Below are 19,318 nucleotides of genomic sequence, written 5' to 3'. Positions count from 1 at the left end.
GTTGGCTCTGGCCAGCCTCGATTCCCTGTCGCGAAGGACCTCTCAGAGCAGAAGGTGATCCCTTCGGCTGGACAGGATACATGATGCACAGACGTGCTGCAGTCTAGTCACCCAGCGGGTGTGGGATGCATCGAATCACCGTTGAATCGTCGATCGGTCGAGTTGTGCAAGGAATAGTTAGTGGTCAGTGAACGGGGGAGCAGGAGAAGGAGGAGGAGGGGAACGCCAAAATAGCTTTGCATTGGTGCCTCTACTGGAAGGCCAAAGGCTTGACCGTCAATTAGCACTAACAGGCTGCGGTGTTGCCGGACGACAAATCACACTGGGGCCATCACAGCCGGGACGAGTGGGACTTGGGGCCATCTGTACCGGGGGAGCGTGTGACAGAACAGTACGGGGTAATTTTGGGTCTTTTTCGCCGTGGCTACCACAAGATCCGTACTATACAATATAGATTTCATGCATACCGGTCATAACATGTTTCCTCCCAAGGTCCTGGCGCTTCCCAGTCAGTACAGTACCAGTTCTTCATCCGATACTTTGCGCTCTCGCATTGTTCTGGTGGTACCTTCGATTATTATTAGTAGTCACTGACGTTGTGTATCTTCTTTCCCATCCCCCCTTCTTCTCCTCTGACGCCCCCATTCTCACTCCGACCTCCCTCATCATCACCTTCGTTTCTTTCCTTCCGCTGTGCGAGAAATTCCACAGAGGTCGTTACCGGCTGGTCCAGTTCAATCTCTGTCCTCTCTCTTTCCTGTTGTCTTTCTCTTTGTCGCCCTGACAATCCTCCCCTCCACCACCCAAAAGCAGAGGCTGGCTCCTCTAATCCCACCACCCCGACTCGGTATTCGCGTATGCTCGCTCATTGCCGTCGACCGTATTCACGCCATTCATATACATACATATAAATCGCCTGGGAATCGAATAAACAGCTGAAAGCGCCCCCGTTACCCAGTGATCGCTTCGCGACGTTGATCCCCATCGCGCTTTGTTGATCCGACCCGCCCGTCGAATCATTTCTAACGGTATGTTTGGAATCGGGACATGGGCGTCCCAGACAGAGCCCAGATGGTCGGCATCGCGGTCTAACCCCGTGCTGGCATCCCTCTTGTTTGCGACGACCTTAACTGGCAACTTCTTGATGGTCGCTGATCGGAGTTTGCAGAGCGCGTGGAACATGTATCCCCAACATGGTGCCCCTATGGCACCTCCCCAAAAGCCGGAGACATTCATGCTATCGAGCGAAGCGCAACAAAGCCTCCCGCATGATTCGCAAGTCGCCCTGCAGCAAGTGGATAACTGTACGTCGTGAATCGCGGTTTCGAATGCATGGCCAGTGGTGTTGACCAACATCCTTAGTGAAATACTTCCTCCTTTCTGCTCCTGTCGACTGGCAACCTGACCAGCTGATTCGCCGCTTCCTTCTGCCGACCGGCGACTACGTTTCTTGCGTTCTCTGGTTAGTGCGAAGCGCAGACGACACCGAGCCCAGCCAGACGCTGAGAACTGACGAACTTCTCTTTGTAGGAGCAACCTCTTCCATATCTCCGGTACCGACATCGTGCGATGCCTCGCCTTCCGATTCCAGGCCTTTGGCCGTCCCGTGAAGAACTCCAAGAAATTTGAGGAGGGGATTTTCTCCGATCTGCGAAATCTCAAGGCTGGCACCGATGCGACCCTGGAGGAACCCAAGAGTGCGTTCCTGGATTTCCTGTACAAGAACAACTGCATTCGCACCCAGAAGAAGCAAAAGGTCTTTTACTGGTACAGCGTGCCGCACGACCGGTTATTCCTGGATGCGCTCGAGCGAGACCTCAAACGCGAGAAGATGAACCAAGAGGCCACCACGGTCGCCGTCAGCGAGCCGGCCTTGTCTTTCGAATTCGACTCGTCCCAGTCCTTGTATGAGCAGTTGACCAAGGCACAACAAGCGAATTCCTCCTCGTTTGCTGCCCACGCCCACGCAAGTACGACATATGGCCCGCCCAGTTCCCCCGTGGTTCGGACCGTTGACGCAATGCCTCCTCCCCAGATGGCTCCCCCAGCGATCCCGCTCCTTCAGGACGACCATGGGAATCCGACGATGTACAGCGCTCCGCATATGCCCCTCTCGAACACTCTAGTCCAGAGCATCATTAAGCGCGACCAAGACTACGGGCCCATCCAGTATGACCGCAACGGAATGCCTCTCGCCCGCATTCACCAGCGCCATTCCTCCATGCCCACCTTCTACGAGTACTCACCCGCCCCGTCCTTCGTGTCCTCGCAGTATGAAGATTACAGCAACCGCGGTCTGTCTTTTGAGCCTGTGACCCCGCCGCAACATTCAGTCGGACTTGGTGCTGAGCCCGCATACATCGCTAACGAGGACACGGGTCTGTACACGGCGATTCCGGATCTCTCCAGCGCCGCACCGTATAACCCCATGATGCAGCTGCCGCCGTCGAACTTCGCCGGTGCTCACTACCCCAGTGCGTCTCGGTCCTACTCGTCCCATGGGTACTCGGTCATCGAGGGCTCTCCGACCTATAAGCAGCGGAGACGACGACCGTCCATCACCCCTGGGCCAGCCAACGGCACCCCTGGAGCGGTGAATGGTCCTGCTCAAACTGCCCCCTCTTCGTTACCCCCAGCCTACGCTGCCCATCGCCCAAGTGACCTTCGGCGCTCAGTGTCTAGCTCAGTGGCCCCGGTGGCAGAGGGCGAGGAGCACAGCCATGATCTATCTCGGACATACCCAAGCGCCATCCTTCCTCAAAAGGACCTGCTGCAGGAAATCCCACGTCATGGGACCCCACTTCAAAACTTGGAGGAGCCCGTTGATCACCTTCCAGTGCAAATGACCAACCCTCCAGACGATCTGGCAGCGCTCCCCACTAGTGCAGCTATTGAAACAACGGTCCAAAACACCACTAGTCGGTCGGACCGTGCGGGACCTGGCCCTGCACGTCGCGCCCGGAGTGCCACCATGATGGAGCTGGGACCGTACCCGCAGAAGTCACACTCATGCCCAATCCCATCCTGTGGTCGGCTCTTCAAGAGATTAGAGCATCTCAAGAGGTAAGCTTCAGTTCTATTTTTGCACACCCTGCCGTGCCTGGTGGGGCTGGCATCTGCACAATGACCCGGTGTGATGGTTTCGATAGCCGCCGACTGACCTGGGCGCTTAGGCACGTGCGCACCCACACCCAAGAACGACCATACCCCTGCCCATACTGCAGCAAAGCTTTCTCGCGTTCCGACAACCTTGCACAGTAAGCTTACCCTGCATGACTACCCTGATGACCTCATATGCTCATCTCGTTTCTAGGCACCGTCGTATCCACGAGGCCCAACACGATGGCCAAGGGCCTATGGCCAACGAGGATGACTTGGAGAATGATGGTAACGAGTTCGACTCCGCCGGTGAAGACTCGTCGCCGCCAGCGCACCCCGCCCCCCACAACATGGTTCAGATGCCCGCGATGACTTCAATGGCATCCTCCATGAGCATGCCATCCGCGATGCCAGCCATGGTCCATGCACCCCAGATGATCGCTCCCCAGCTTCTCCAGCAGCAGATGTAATTGCATTATGTTGGAGTATTCTTGGTGCGGCCTCCTCTTGGACCGCGGATGCATCTAGGCGTCCTGGCTCTGGTGTTTAATTCCTCATGTTATATCCTTCTCGCGCCGTGGCGGCCTTTCCACCAAGGATTTCTCACATTATCTCTTGTTTATTATCTTTGGGTTATGGCTTGCGATGCTGTCTTGCACACATCTCCATCGATCCACCCCGTCTGCATGGCATGCTTGTTCATTTTTTGTTATGTCCCTCTCTGTTATCTATCTATCCTGGGACTTACGGGTTGGCTGTGCTGTGCTTTGGTTACGGAAACTACTACTCTTATATTATAGCCTTGCGCCGCTTTATGTGCAACTCTTGCGGCACGGACATTGGAACCTGGCCTGGCGGGCACGGGCACGGGCAACGTGTGAGCGCACAACTTTTCTCAAGGGAAAATTCGGAGGATTTTGGAATTGTTTGGATATGGATCTTCTGGAATATTGGGTATCTTTTAGGAAGAGCGGGATTTTTTTTTGTCTGTTGTGTGTGATTGTAACTGTGATTCAGTGCCGTTTTCTTGCGGCTGGTTTATACTATAGACTTTAACGAATTGAGTTGAAAACAAAAATTAGCCGAAACATATTTCTGCCCTACCTTCGGGTTGCGATTATTAGTTATTAAGAGGCTACCCCTGTTATGCAATGTGGTTGTACAGTGGTGTTTCATCCCTGAATTTTCGACCACCTTTGCTCTGCGCCTAGTCTTCCGCTCTCAGAGGAAAGTTTATTGGTCAAGAAACCGCTATGAAAGTAAACCAAATCACTTTTCTTTATAAAATCCATTTGGAATATGAAGCACGCTTAATCTACAAACTTGGAAAGCCATATCTAGAGCGCGTGATGCAGGGTCATTAGTGGAGTTGTTTGACCGGCAGAATATTATGTCATCGTTGGGCGGTCGAAGACATGGAACACCACTGTAGTTGGAGACTCCACAGTATCGCGATAGGGCGCCCGCCCAAGACAAATACGGGGTCGTCACGTGCGCTGACGTCCTTCTAAAGCACGGTTGTTATTCACCACCAAGGGTAGATGATGAATTACATGCTCCTGGGCTTCACAGCTACTACCAACTGAACTTGTCACCTTGCACCCTTCAGGAGACCGGCGGATATCCCGGCATACCTCTACATCATACCAACCGACCGAACCCCCATCCCCACCCCGGCCCGCATGATCCGACGCCTCACTGGAATAGAGACATCTGATGACCTACGGACACCGACATAAGACAACCTCCTGAGCGTGTCGAACTCCTGCCTACCTGCCCTGCCAACCCGTGTACTATTCTCGCCCGCCTACAGCTTCTATGTTGTATCTTTACGCTTCTTGAACGTCCGTGGGCTATCGCTGTGGGTCATTCCTTATCGCACATCGCTGAACCTCTATGGGGGAGTCGACTGAGCAAATTGTCTAGAAGAGCTCGCCTTTCATGGAGTCGCGGCACATGGGGGAGGACTCGGGCGTCGAATTTGTTGGGAGATATGCAGATGTGAAAAATGTGGATGAGTCGTCGAAGAGCGGGTGGTATCTGTTTCTGTTGACTGTTTCGATTGGAGGGTGAGTTTGTTGTCGCTTATTCATGAGCTACCCATGAAGAGAAGGGGGAGGGGTTTCTCGACCTGATTTTTGGATGGATTCTGACCGACTCTGGTGATGGAAACAGGCTTCAGGTCGTGTGGTCTGTGGAGTTGTCTCATGGATCAGTGAGTTCTCATCTTATCTCTTGAGTGGTGGATCTATCGTGCTCTGAGACAATCATACAGCTCAGATAGCTGACTATATCCTTCTTCGCATATAGCCCTTTTTGCTTTCGCTCGGAATGAGCAAGGCTCTGCTGGCCTTTGTGTGGATAGCAGGACCCGTAACGGGCACCTTGGTACAGCCATATATTGGCATTCGAAGTGACAATTGCCGGCATCCATGGGGCAAGCGGAAACCTTTCATGGTGGGCGGTGCTGCGGCGCTAATCATATCCTTGACTGCCCTCTCCTGGGTACAGGAGATTATGGGTGGATTCCTATCGATATTCGGCGTTGATCGACAGTCCGGCGGGGCGAAGACGGTCAACATCATCGTTGCTACGATTCTTATGTACTGCCTTGACTTTGCAATCAATACTGGTGTGTGCCTTCTTTTGCATCATATATTTGAATCGACTAATGAGACAATTTACAGTCCAAGCTGCAATCAGGGCTTTCATTGTTGACAACTGTCCTGCCCATCAGCAGGAGATTGCTAATGCATGGGCCAGTCGGATGACAGGTGTTGGCAATATCTTTGGCTTTATCTTTGGGTATCTAGATCTGCCACAGATCCTGCCATTCCTGGGAAAGACACAGTTTCAAGTTCTCTGTGCACTGGCTTCGATTTCTTTGACTGTCACATTGCTAGTCAGTTGTCTCTACATCCAAGAACGCGACCCGAGACTTGAAGGGCCGCCACCTTCAGATGGACTGGGCCTCGCCTCTTTCTTCCGGCAGGTGTTCAAGTCTATTCGCAATTTACCCCCACAGATCGCGCGGGTCTGCGAAGTGCAGGTTGCTGCGTGGGCAGGCTGGTTTCCGTTCTTGTATTACGCGACTACCTATGTCGGTCAGCTTTATGTCAACCCGATATTCGCTGATCATCCCAACATGTCAGATGATCAGATTGACCGGACATGGGAAGACGCTACGCGAATTGGTACCTCGGCGCTTCTGATTTATGCCATCATTTCCTTCCTCGCGAATATTATCCTCCCGCTGTTTGTGGTTCCCACATATGGCCAGATCTCCGAGGCTACGGTGCAACACGAAGGGCATGACTACCCCCGAAATGAGGACGAAGAGGAAGCTACCGGTCGATCATCCTTCTCCGAGTTGCCCACAGGACATGCAGCCGAACCACTTCTTGAGGGAAGGGCCAGTAAAAGTGTGGATGAAAAACCGACTTGGCTTACCCACCTCCAAATCCCCGGATTGACACTCCGCCGGACATGGCTCCTCTCGCATCTGCTTTTTGCAGTTTGCATGTTCAGTACATTCTTCATCTCGTCTTACCCCGCTGGATCAGTGGTTATTGGTTTTGTCGGCATTTGCTGGGCTTTGACATTGTGGGCACCTTTTGCGCTGATCTCCGCCGAGGTTGCCCGGACCGATGCCACGCGGCGCCCAGGTCGTCTCGGAACAGGGGGGTCTGGTTCAGCCACGAACTCCAGCTCTTACGCACCTGTTTCTAGCGAGCATGATCATCATAATGACGGAGACTATGATGTTCGTGAACAGGATCTGGAGAATGATAGTCCCAAACCGTCCGCCATGAACGAGGAAGAGAACTTTGCACAAGCCGGCATCGTTCTGGGACTACACAACGTGGCTATTTCATTCCCACAGATATTCTCCAGCCTTATCTGCAGCGCCATCTTCAAAGCCGCCCAAAAGCCGCGCGGCGAGCCATGGGACGATAGCGTGGGGTGGGTGCTACGCTTTGGCGGGTGTGCTGCACTGGTCGCCGCATGGCTTACTAAGAGACTGGCCGAAGGCTCACGGTAACAGTTGAAACATTCCTGCGACCTCAGCTCCCCGATTCGGCTTCGGTCTGATCCAGATATCATCACAGGAAACCCAACTCCTATGATCAGAATCTGCAAGGGCATGCCAATGATGTAATACGGAGGGAAGTGGGTCAGCCCTGGGGCCATAGAGTGACCATTCAATGCTTGAATGTAGGGGGGCAGGGATATTGATATGATATGCTTTCATCTGGGCATCAGTGTTCACTTATGGACTTGTTAGCATTGACAGCGTTTCGAAAGAAGCCCGACCCCTATTTATGGGTGGAAAAACCACGCCGCTGTCCAACCACGCAGGCCGCTTCTTGGCAGTTGCGCAGCGGCGCTCGAAAGGAGACCCACGTGTCGCGTTTAGTGTAAAACGAGGACATTACAATACAATAACATTTATTACAGCCATTGGATGCAGATCTTCTCCACCTGATGTTTCGCCCTCGTAGTCTGTTCGTCTGTATGGTACTGCGTATACCATACCTCACCTCCGACCGATCTGTCCCTCCGCTTGGCGAATGCAACTTAACCTAGAACTCCACGCCTAGCCACCTTGAATCTTAGATTCCACTTGTACCTGATCACGACCTCCCTTGTTCGCTCCCATCCTGCTCATTCTTGGTCCGCGGATTATGCGCGCCTAGTCCTACTCTGTCAGACTCGCCGCACGGGAGTTCCTAACTGCCAAGTGTCATCCGCGACGGACCCTCGCAGGGTCGTGATTGAGTCGCGATGGCCACTCAACTGATGGGTGAAGCCCTCCACGCCGTGCTTCGTATGTAGGCCTATTAAGCTCTGTTCGTTTGATTTTATCACACTGGAAACTCAGCTAACTTTTGAACCTTATTGCAGGGCGGGCGGCGGAAGATACAGATCCCGATGGTACGCTTGCACAAGTTCCCGACCTCCCCCTCGATTGATGCCGATATGTCCCTATACGGAATACAGTGATCTGACTATGGGGTTCGGACTACAGATTCGCCCGAAGCGGGCTCGAAGGAGATTACAAGCTCATGGGCGCTGTTTATCATGATCATGCTGTTGATGTTCGCTCTGTTCACGAGCTACATCCTCCAGCAGAGGAAGATCCAAGCTGTCCACGAGACAGTGCTGTCGATTTTCGCCGGTACGTGGTCCTGGCAAACAACCGGAGGAGCCTCTGAATCTTGCGGTAGCAGGACCGCCAGAATTACGAATTGAGTCTTGCTGACAGGTAGACAGGGATGTTTGTCGGACTGGTCATCCGCGTATCGTCCAAGTCCAACCTCCAAGATAGCGTCGCGTTTGACTACCAATTCTTCTTCAACCTCCTCCTACCCCCCATCATCCTCGCTTCCGGCTACGAGCTCCACCAAGCGAACTTCTTTCGACATATCGGTACAATCCTCACCTTCGCGTTTGCCGGCACCTTTATCTCCGCTATCGTGCTCGGGCTAGTACTGTACCTCTGGACACGAATCCCGCTGGACGGGCTCAACATTTCCTTCGTCGAGGCGATCTCCGTCGGTGCAACGCTATCCGCTACAGATCCGGTTACCATCCTTGCCATCTTCAACCTCTACAAGGTCGAGCCAAAGCTTTACACGGTGATTTTTGGCGAGGCGCTCTTGAACGATGCCATCGCTATTGTCCTTTTCGAGACAGCGCAGAAATATGCGGATAGTGACGCCAGCTCGCTGACTTTCTTGAACCTGTTCGAGGCTGGTGGGCTGTTCTTGCTCGTTTTCTTTGGCAGCATGTTGGTCGGCATTGTGGTTGGGATCGCTACTGCGCTGGGACTCAAGTACACCCTAGTCCGACGCATGCCCAAGATTGAGAGCTGCCTGATTGTTCTCATTGCCTACGCCAGCTACTTCTTCTCCAATGGCGTGCATTTATCCGGTGCGTTTCCATGAAATACCCCGAGACGTCTCCTGGGAGCTAGACTGGGGCTTGAAGCTAATATCTCTTCCATTCAGGCATCGTGTCTCTTCTGTTCTGCGGAATCACTTTGAAGCATTACGCTTACTATAATATGTCGCGCCGGACCCAGTTGACCACGAAATACCTCTTCCAGGTGATGGCGCAGTTGTCGGAGAACTTCATTTTCATCTACCTTGGACTGGACCTGTTTGTTGAGTCCAACCTGCATTTCAACCCACTTTTTATTCTAGTGTCCGTTTTCGGCATCTGTCTTGCGCGCTACCTCGCCGTGTTTCCTCTTTCGAAGGCCATCAATTGGTTCATCCGTTACCGAGCTCGGCGTCGCGGCATGGAAGTCGCCGACGAGCTGCCTTTCGCCTATCAAGCGATGCTCTTCTGGGCCGGTCTACGTGGCGCTGTCGGCGTTGCGCTGGCCGCAGGTCTTTCTGGCGTTAATGCGCCCACTCTGCGAGCGACGGTCCTGGTTGTTGTTGTGTTGACCGTGATTATTTTCGGTGGCACGACGGCGCGCATGTTGGAGATTTTGGGTATCCGAACTGGAGTTGTCGAGGAGATTGACTCGGACGACGAGTTCGATATCGAGGTCACCCACGGTGGTACCTATTACAAACGCTCTGATACCGCTCTCGGCTACACCCCCCGCCGAACCGACTCCGCTATCCCCCTCGATGGAGTTGGTCAACCCACACGTGCTGGCCTCGGTGATCGAGCAGACAGCTACTCAACCGGCAACAACCGCCGCCCCAGCCCGCCCCACGGCCACACCCGAATGTACTCGGCGGCCTACAGCCCCAAGGACGCCCAATCGCGACGGGATCGCTCATCCGCCGCAACCCTTCTCAACGGCGGCCCTGCCCCAAGCAGCCGAAGCATCAGCAGCGGCGGCAGTGACGATGAATTCGGTCTCCCTCCCGCAGGCAAGAACCGCACCAACCAAGTCGCCCACCCAGACGAGTTCGACTTAGACCTAGACGCCCTCTCAGACGACGACCTTCCACCCGCCGCAGGCGGCGCATCGCGTCTCCGCCGCACATCCTCCCACCCTTCGCCTGGCACGCACACACCCTCGCCGAACGCCGCGTCAGCCAGCGTCTCCCCCGCCCGCCGAGAACAAGGCATGAGTGCGCGTGATGCTCTTCGAGACCTGTGGTCAGGCGGTCCGTCAGGCGACCATGCTGCATGGTTCCGGCAGCTCGATGAAGGCTATATTAAGCCGAAACTGCTGCTTGATCAGTCAAATCATAAGGGGCCCGGTGCGGTTTGACGATGGGATGTTCTTTTTTTCGGTTTGGATTGGTTTGGTCTGCTTAGATACCTTGGGAAAGGGTTGACGGACAGATGGACTGTCACCTCTCTTCCCGTTGCATTGGCTTTTTATGTGCCTACAATATGAATGTATATTTAGCCTGTCTTTTGTGCTCAAGGGTTTGCATCACAGTAAACAAGGACGTTTGGTCTTCTTTCGGAGGGCCTGGCCTGGATTTGCGTTAGCCCTGTTTGCTCGGGGTACATAGGTGCATTGTATTATGACTAGGCTGGCGTTTTGAGCAGTGGCTGGAGCATGTTACTGTGGCATCCCCGCGAGTCCTTTGGAGGTAGCGCTTCGTCGCCTGAGAGAACTTTTTTACAGAATTGCTAGAGAATTGGTAGGCATTGATCCAATTAGCCCTCGAAGGTAGAACCCTACTGGCTAACGCTTATCTTCTGAGCTCAACCCAACGATATAAGCCTATAATGTCGATAACGCCCGGTCTCTTTGTAGATCTTGAATCCCTGCGTGATCTACATACTCCTCTCTCAGAGTTCAGACTGCCTTTTCGCATTAGGCAGACGCTCAATGACATTTTTCCCATTGAACGAAACCCCGATTTCTCACTTCAAATGACGCTCTTTCCGGCCCTCGGTAACCGACCCCCATCACGCTCATACTCATGCTTGATCCACGAACCCAATGCTTGCGCGATATCCACCTTTTCCAGCAGTTGCGTGTAGCCTGCCTTCTGGTTCGCCACTTATTGCAGTGGCCAGACTCCATCCCGCGCCTCTGCGGCCGAATCTCGAAGCTGGGGCGTTTGGGCTTGCGGTGCTTTTTTTTCCGCGCGGCCATTGTGTTTAAGTGCTGCGATGAGTGAGGTGTTGATGGGGAATGCAACAGTTAAAAGGAGGGAGAATAGGGAGAAGCAAAAATAAGTCAAGGAAAGTGCCCTCTGGTTGACTATTCTGTAGATAGATATCTCATAATAGGCTTAGTATTAACCCACGATCCCCTTGGGTCGCCTTAGCCCTAAGGTATTACTGCCAGATCCTGTCCGCTTCGCAGCATCTGCACGCTCGCCTCCCTTGCTGAGTGGGCCATGCGAGACACTCACGTAAAGCCCCGACGCCCGGATATGCGGTATCAACCTGTATGCCAAGATCGGTTCTGGACGATAGAATCACTGATCCGGAAATTGTGGGCCCAGCATGTCAGGGACCACGAGCTGATCATGCGGTGGGCCGGTCTCATTGGACGTGGGGTATGTATAAGCCTGATCCTTGATGGGTGTTGCGTCTAATATTTGGTCGCGTGTGGCTTGTCGTTTCTTGTTGCTTGATGGTGGTCAATGCTACCGTGCGAGTGCCACCTGTTCACTCCTCTGATCGTACCACCGTAGGGGAGTTCGCGATAGCCGAATTCTGGAAGGAGATTGAATCTGCGCGGATTCCAAATTGAGAAGCCTGCGAGGCTTTTCGACATGATTTCCCGAGAAGACCACCAACGTTTCTTGGTCGACACGGTCATGAACAGCGGATCGTCTCCAGCCAAGGGAAGGGATTGACAGCCTTATGTTGCTTAAACGGGAAATATGGAAGTGACAAGTCGAGAATGGAAAAGAGACGTAAGGAGTCTAGGGTATCTTCGTGGTGAGACACAGCATAGTCCGAGGGCGAGAAAGCCCCTTACAGCTGCGTGGCTCCCAGGTTCTTGAGTGGTGGAATGGCTTCTTAAAGTGGTTGGAAATAACCGGATCATCATCGGTTTCATGGCCTGGGATGGGGTGTGGAGTTACAGTATATGTCATATAACAGTATCTGTTCGTACAGTAGCACACCCCTGCGCTAGAGAAGACCGTATGTGCTAGATTGAAAGTAGGCTCTCTATACTTGCTGTATCCCTTCTAAGTTATGGACTGGCCCATATGGATCATCATTACGAGCGTAACACGACTTGATAGCTCTTCAGCCTCTCATCCGCCTCCGATCGGTCTTATCTCAGTTCTATCTCAATTCTGAGTGGTTGTTCATTGGAAATACACTGATAGACGGTTTCATTCTGCACTATTTTCATTGCGGCCTGTTCGGAAAAGGACTAGTGTGAAATGGAGAATTATTGCTGCTTGTGTATTTATTCTGATCAGACTGGAAATTGTTTGGAAAGTAGCAAGCGAATATGAACGAAAGGGAAAGAATTGCGGGGTGGTAAATCGTGGAATGCGGCCAAAGTCCTCTTGTGGACGGACTCGATTCCCCCAAGGTGCGCGGTACCTGGGGGTAACTATCCAATCCTTGTGAAACTGTGAATAATTTGGATAAACTGGCTAAATTGGCTGATCTGCCACCTGCAAACTAGAAACTCACCCGATGGTGCTAGAAACCCCAATAATCAATTTTGGAGTAAAATGGATGGCCTGATCTCGGACATGTTCGCGAACCCGTGGCGGCCGAAGGGCGATGGTGACGTCCTCCACTCCTCATCCAATTCTACAATTCCTGCTACCAATGCACCGCTGCGGCCGAGACACGGCTATCCTGCAAGTTTCCTGGAATGACGAGTCAGACTCTGACGTATTATGTTCTGGTCATGATTCGGAGTCCGGGCTCTTGCTTCTGGAGAATCTCCTTGCTGAGGGGCGCGTGGTGATGTGCCAGGCGTCGGCCGAGATTGCTACCATTGCAAGCAGGGTGTGAGACTGTAGAGGCGATATCTGAATCTCATACTGTGCCTGGCGATATATCATGATATCCATCAATGTGTTACGCGATGATCTTCCGATACCCATCAGCTGCTGGTGGCTCTAAAACAAGCAGGGTCTTTCACGGAAGCGGAAGAGAAATATCGATTGCGAGAGGCTGCCCAGTGCTCAAGACCATCGGACAGGCCGGGTAGATGGTTGGACATGAAGTAGACAGGCTGGGACGATGCGATTCATCGCACGTTGAGTATACTCTCCGACGGGCCACATCCTACCGAGCCCGTTTGCCGGGCCGCTGTCATCATCGACCGCGTGTGGCACCACCAGTGACAGGGTCTTTGTATCTTATTTCAAATCCCTTCTTAAGTTAAAGAACCCTCTGCAATTCCTCCTCTGGTTCATTCTACATCCTCTTTCTCCACCTTCCACACTCCACACTCCACACCTCCTTTCTGGTACCTCCCACCACAGCAAGTACTGTCCATGTCCAACCTCATGACGTGCGACATACCTGAGAAGCAATGGGCGCAGGTCGTCGAGAGGAAGGGTGGCCCACCCGTCTACACACAAATTCCAGTTTCAAAGCCCGGCCCCGATGAAGTCCTAGTCAAGATCAAGTACACCGGCGTCTGCCACACCGACCTGCACGCCATGAAAGGCGACTGGCCGCTGCCCCTCAAGATGCCCCTCGTAGGCGGCCACGAAGGCGCCGGAATTGTCGTCGCCAAGGGCGAAATGGCGAAGGGAGTGGAGATCGGCGACCACGCGGGCATCAAGTGGCTGAACGGATCGTGCCTGGCTTGCGAGTTCTGCAAGACAGCGGACGAGTCGCTTTGCGCTGAGCAGCTGCTCTCAGGTTACAACGTCGATGGCACGTTTCAGCAGTATGCGATCGGCAAGGCCGCCCATGTTACGGTCTTGCCGAAGGATGTGCCTCTGGATGGGGTTGCGCCGATTCTCTGTGCTGGAATCACAGTCTACAAGGGTCTCAAGGAGTCTGGGGCTCGACCCGGCCAGACAGTTGCGATCGTTGGCGCTGGGGGGGCCTTGGTTCGCTGGCTCAGCAGTATGCGAAGGCGATGGGATTACGTGTGGTTGCGATTGATGGCGGCGATGAGAAGCGTGCGATGTGTGAGAAGCTTGGCTCCGAGGTGGGTTTCAGGTTTTATGCTCTTGGAAACCTCCGACTGACATCATGCTAGGCCTACATCGACTTCACCAGCTCCAAGGATCTCGTCGCTGACGTGAAGGCGGCCACACCAGGCGGTCTCGGCGCACACGCTGTGCTCCTCCTTGCCGTTTCTGAGAAGCCCTTCCAGCAAGCCGTTGAATACGCACGGCCCCGCGGTACAATTGTCGCCATTGGTATGCCTGCTAATGCATTTTTGAAGGCTCCCGTCTTCGAGACTGTTGTCAAGATGATCAGTATCAAGGGCAGCTATGTTGGCAACCGCCAGGACGGTGTTGAGGCCGTTGATTTCTACGCTCGCGGCTTGATCCACGCACCGTTCAAGACTGTTCCTCTGGAGGATCTTCCGAAAGTATTCGAGCTTATGGGTAAGCGATTAGATTCAAGATTCTTTTCTTAAAAAGTACTAATAGGTTGGGTACAGAACAAGGGAAGATTGCTGGACGCTATGTTCTCCAGATGCCGGAGTAAACGTAACATAAACTGTCCACTGCATAATCTACAGAACCCAATGAGCATTTATTGATCATTGATCTACGACAGGGGGCTCATACCAGATGAACACGAAGCGATGTGGCCTAGTAGAGAGAAATCTAATGAGAAAATGAATTATTTCTTCAACCCGAGTTCCCCGCAAAGAATATTCTAATTTGCTTTAAACCGATTCAGAAAATAGTTTCTAACAACAAATTATATCTGCAAATAAAATGGTTTACCAAAAGCTCTGGGCAATCATCAACTCTTCTCTGTGGCCGCTGCGGCAGCTTCAGCCTCAAGCTGTTTGCCCTCATCCTCTGGGCTAACAGTAGTCTGCGGACCCTTGAATGTCTTTCGGGCATGAAGATAGTAGTAGAGTATAGCCCCCAACCAGAGAGCTCCGTTGATGACTACGGTGTAATTCATGTTCTCGGCTGCGATAACAGTTAGTATATCTCCGTCTGTCCGTAGAGAGGCACTTACGCGATGGGTCTGGTCCTCCGGTAGGAACCATGCACAGCACGATGGCGAAGACCATATAGATGACCGCTATCCAGGCGATTGGCTTACTGAGATACTTTCCAGTGTAGAACTCGCCGGGCACGAATTTGTCTTCACCCCACAGGAGACGTGCGAGAATGGGTGTTAGCCATGCGAGGTCATTCCCGGCAACGGCGAGAGAGAATAACGCGTTCGCAGCGGCATTGTCAATCAGTGACAGGAGGCCAATTACTGCAGATGCAAAGATAACGCCACAGACCATGCGAACTGGTTGATAACGCGTCAGTCTGCCCTCGCTAACCTTCCGGAAAAAGCTTGAGAAGGGCAGCGCGCCGTCGCGAGAGAAAGCCCAGCTCTGGCGGGAGGCGGCGAGAACCTATAATCCATGAGATTAATTCATGTTTTATTTAATGTAGGCGTTGGGAGACTCACAATACTCAATCCCATAAAGAATTGAACGATCATGACCACAGCCATAAACCCGAGAGCCCCATTCTTGCCGAGAGCATCATAATAAATCTACCAGAAAATCTCATTAGCACCAAGCTGGGAAAGGAAGACATAATCTGGATCATACCTGGGCCATCGGTTGCCCGAACTTCGAGCTCAATATCGCCTCAATATCCTGGTTCATCCCAGCAGCAATGATAGCCATAGACAGGAATCCGAGAATGCCACACATTCCAGTTGAGGTAATAATTCCTAGCGGCACCGCGCGGGCAGCATGAGTCGCCTCCTCACTCATATGTACGCAGGAATCGAAAGCGCCAATCGTCCAGATAGGCGAGAGCCACGACAGCATGAACGCCCAGCCGCTGGGCCAGGTAGTCAGATTTTCGACATCGCCGAAAACGTAGGCGCCCGAATTGACAGGAGGGGCATTCTTCGATTTTCCCACAGGTAGGGCTATGGCTGTTGCTATCACGAGGCCGATGTTCAGGAAGATGCAAATAGTCTGGATCCGGGGCATGATCCTGCCACCGAATATGGCCATCAGACCATGGGCGACTACGGTCGCCACGTATGTGCCGTAGATAATCGGTCGTGTGGCAGTCCAGTTTCCGTCGCGTGCGATGGAGACCATGGACAGGAGCATGTTGGCGAATCCGTCTGGAAGAAAGAAACAAAACCGTCAATGAGATCCGTAGTGTTATAATGCACGATGAACCCACAATCAATAGAGCAGAGGCCACCGATAAGACCAATGGTATTGCTATACCCGACAACAAAGCTGAGCGGATTCTTCCACTTCTCGGCGGCGAAGTGGTGTGTCCAGAAGTACAGACCACCGGCCGTCGGCATGGCTGAAGCAATATCGGCCTATCAATGTGTATATCTGAATCAGTCGCTGCTCTTTATACCTAGCATTATCTGGGAGGCTATATTCAACTTACCATTGCCAGACTGACAATGAAAATGAAGCAACTCGCAACCAACCAACCTATAATGATGTCAATGACACTGCCATGTCCTTTCGTGGCCGAATTTATTGCATACCCTAATGACTTGTCAGCTAGGTGGCTCCCATGATCGAGTTCGGGTATTCATATTACCCAGACCATGCCCACTGGGCCTGCCGGCATCGAGAAGGACAGAGTCGATGCAATCGATGGCAGCAGACCCATAATACTGAAGGCAACAGCAAAAATCTGGACCGTGGAATAGTGACGCCGCAGCTCCTGCTTGTAACCCAGGGTTGCTATCTAGTTGTTAATACAAAAGTCTCCGTTCAGTTGGGGTCTCTCAATGTTCCCATGCATTCGGCGAGACCAGACGAGACAAGACGTACCCAGCAGCTCCATATCCCCCGCCTCTACGGGGGCTTCATGGTCAACAGATTGCGGCGCTTTCGCGTCGCGCGACAGCGAACGTTTCACAACGTCCGCCATGTCGAATGGCCCCGCGTCGGTGTACTGTCAAAAAGCTTGTCAAAATGATGGGGTCCAGATAAGATGAAAATATCGCATTCCAGGAGTGTAAAAATATTGATACAAATGGAATAGCGACCGAAAATACGGCGTCCGAAGAAGCAAAGGCTATAATACAAAATGTAAGGCGTCCAAGGGAAGAGTAAGACAATCGCATTCCGCGATGGGAATCTACCCCTTAAGAAACACGCGATGCCTCGCGACTATCTTTCCTGTGGAGCATAGACCTTCCGACAGCTCGCGCCAGCGGCCCGTCATCGCCTCCTCATTCCTACTCAAGCGACGAAACAATCTAGGCTATGGTTGGAACAGGTGAACAGATGGAAGCGGGGACGAGGACAACTTGGGTCTGAGTGGCGGGCGGGCTGGGTCGAAGCGAGACAATCTTGCCTGGAACAAGCATGGCGTCCTGGATGTCATGCCAGATTCCGCGATTACTGCCGATATGCCAGAGATAAGAGCGTTGCTTATCTTCTAGCTGGCGTGTCGGCGCCGAATGAGATAAGATAAGATGCGTTGAGCGTGGGTTTGGACTCAGCTGCTTATCTTGCAATTTGGCTGGTGCTTTAGTTCTTCCTATTATGACAAACAGGAAAAGTCTGGAAATGCTTGTCCCCTCTGATCCTGATGAGGCTGTCTTATCGCTTCCGCAGCTTACCCCGGAAACCCGGCGGCAGAGTGGGGGGGTCTCGGAGGGAGCCCACTATGGCCCACTCAAATTTATACTGTAGGCTCTCGGGTCTGACTGGTCCATAACACTTCTGAGCGGGCTTGTATTTGAACCAGACATTAAGTTATATTAGTTAATAGACTTAGTAATTGATTCCATGTATAAAACATGCCATCTTGGTTTCTTAGTTTCTCTTCTATTACCAGTGGGGGTTAATTCAGAACCCTAATAACAAAAGCCCAAATTCAAACCAATCTGAAGCATATCGGGAGGTATATTTCTGGATCCATAGATAGATCCTGGAAGTCCTGCATATACTCTCGTTCTCAACATTCGCCTACGTCTTTTTTGATATCCCCTTGGACACCCCTTTTTCTACATTTTTAGGATAGGAGCGAAAAAGATAGTTCATAGTCTCATTAAAATACAAGTCGAATTGTTATGTTACCCACTGGTATCAATGCTCCCGCACACTAAGAGCAAAATGAACAAAAGACTTCACTTCTCGATAGCTTGAATCAACTTCCCCAGACCGCTCTTAGTATGGGCCAGGACCAGGCTTGCCATCTCTTTGTGCATCACAGGCTTCTCCTCCTCCTCTTCACGGCCCTCATACGTGGGTTCGAGTTGCGATGAAAACCAGGTCGGGATCAAATTCCTCATGCCCAATTTTGTAATCGTATGACTGGTCTTGGGTAATAGTGAGCTTAGTCTCTATACCGCACAAGGAGCGAACAGATATAATTCCATGATCGAGACGAAGGGTGGACCTCATCCCGTTGCGAAGGGATTTGCCGAGGTTCTCAGCCTGGCGAGCGGGATTAGGAGAGGATGTGCTTGAGACCATAAGGCCTTCAAATGCACTCTCGAAGCTTGGGCGTTTAGGCTTTCGGTACTTTCGCGCGGCCATTGTGTTTGGGTGTTGCGATGATTGGGGTGTTGATGGTGTAACGGTGGAAAGGTGGGAGAATATGGAGAAACAAACATGAGTCGAGGGAAGTGCCCTCTGGTTGACTATTCCATAGACGGATGTCCCATAATAGGATTAGTACGATCCCATGGGTCGCCTCAGCCCCAAGGCATACCGAACAACTTCGATCCTTCAGTTCAGCAGCCCCGTGGTTTTGGTGTCGTCCGCTCGCGAATATGATTTGCCTGATCTCTCACTTTCTATACGAAGTCCACTTCTGTAAGAGGTAGCCGCGACGATAGACAGATAATGTCGCTAAGAACCAAGAATCTCAAGAAGGCTGTTACCCCTTTATCTCTACTAGTCTAAGTAATATTCCTTCAATCACTTCTTTAGTCTAAGTGATATCTCTTCAACTTACTTCACTAGGCTAAGTGACATCTTTTCAACTTATTTTACTAGTCCAAGTAGTATCTTTTAACTTACTTCACTAGTCTAAGTGATATCTCTTCAACTCACTTATCTCTCATTACTAATATCCCCTTAACTTAGCACTCTAAAAGGCTATCCACGATGGTGAAATCGAAAATCTGGCTGCTTGGACTTGGCTGACGA

General features: G+C 52.1%; 6 protein-coding genes across 6 annotated transcripts; 4 read left to right on the top strand and 2 right to left on the bottom strand.

Moving 5' to 3' along the window:
* Positions 1-1,030: 1,030 nt before the first annotated feature.
* Positions 1,031-3,569, top strand: steA (sexual development transcription factor SteA; the record flags this gene model as incomplete). Its single annotated transcript, XM_056684612.1, has 5 exons — positions 1,031-1,304; positions 1,363-1,462; positions 1,531-3,063; positions 3,174-3,257; positions 3,314-3,569. The coding sequence occupies 5 exons, from the start codon at positions 1,031-1,033 to the stop codon at positions 3,567-3,569; spliced, it is 2,247 nt and encodes a 748-aa protein (XP_056548218.1).
* A 1,471-nt stretch (positions 3,570-5,040) lies between these two features.
* Positions 5,041-7,141, top strand: N7482_002486 (putative sucrose transporter; the record flags this gene model as incomplete). The annotated part of the gene is made up of 4 exons (XM_056684611.1): positions 5,041-5,168; positions 5,275-5,314; positions 5,410-5,731; positions 5,787-7,141. The coding sequence occupies 4 exons, from the start codon at positions 5,041-5,043 to the stop codon at positions 7,139-7,141; spliced, it is 1,845 nt and encodes a 614-aa protein (XP_056548217.1).
* A 743-nt stretch (positions 7,142-7,884) lies between these two features.
* N7482_002485 (bifunctional K:H/Na:H antiporter NHX1) lies at positions 7,885-10,339 on the top strand (the record flags this gene model as incomplete). The annotated part of the gene is made up of 5 exons (XM_056684610.1): positions 7,885-7,927; positions 8,005-8,034; positions 8,129-8,278; positions 8,374-9,033; positions 9,111-10,339. The coding sequence occupies 5 exons, from the start codon at positions 7,885-7,887 to the stop codon at positions 10,337-10,339; spliced, it is 2,112 nt and encodes a 703-aa protein (XP_056548216.1).
* Positions 10,340-13,511: 3,172 nt separating this feature from the next.
* N7482_002484 (zinc-dependent alcohol dehydrogenase) lies at positions 13,512-14,688 on the top strand (the record flags this gene model as incomplete). The annotated part of the gene is made up of 4 exons (XM_056684609.1): positions 13,512-14,048; positions 14,096-14,179; positions 14,231-14,585; positions 14,642-14,688. The coding sequence occupies 4 exons, from the start codon at positions 13,512-13,514 to the stop codon at positions 14,686-14,688; spliced, it is 1,023 nt and encodes a 340-aa protein (XP_056548215.1).
* A 264-nt stretch (positions 14,689-14,952) lies between these two features.
* N7482_002483 (putative GABA permease) lies at positions 14,953-17,084 on the bottom strand (the record flags this gene model as incomplete). Its single annotated transcript, XM_056684608.1, has 7 exons — positions 14,953-15,128; positions 15,178-15,571; positions 15,628-15,714; positions 15,773-16,305; positions 16,368-16,515; positions 16,749-16,894; positions 16,985-17,084. 7 exons carry the CDS (start codon positions 17,082-17,084, stop codon positions 14,953-14,955), a joined length of 1,584 nt encoding a protein of 527 aa, XP_056548214.1.
* Positions 17,085-18,291: 1,207 nt separating this feature from the next.
* N7482_002482 (uncharacterized protein) lies at positions 18,292-18,703 on the bottom strand (the record flags this gene model as incomplete). The annotated part of the gene is made up of 2 exons (XM_056684607.1): positions 18,292-18,483; positions 18,530-18,703. 2 exons carry the CDS (start codon positions 18,701-18,703, stop codon positions 18,292-18,294), a joined length of 366 nt encoding a protein of 121 aa, XP_056548213.1.
* Between the last annotated feature and the right edge of the window lie 615 nt (positions 18,704-19,318).

Source organism: Penicillium canariense, assembly GCF_028826845.1.
Source record: "Penicillium canariense strain IBT 26290 chromosome Unknown utg000001l_segment0_segment0, whole genome shotgun sequence".
Taxonomy (NCBI): domain Eukaryota; kingdom Fungi; phylum Ascomycota; class Eurotiomycetes; order Eurotiales; family Aspergillaceae; genus Penicillium; species Penicillium canariense.
The sequence above is the reverse complement of the archived record's forward strand: the minus strand, read 5'-3'. Positions and strand labels throughout refer to the sequence as shown.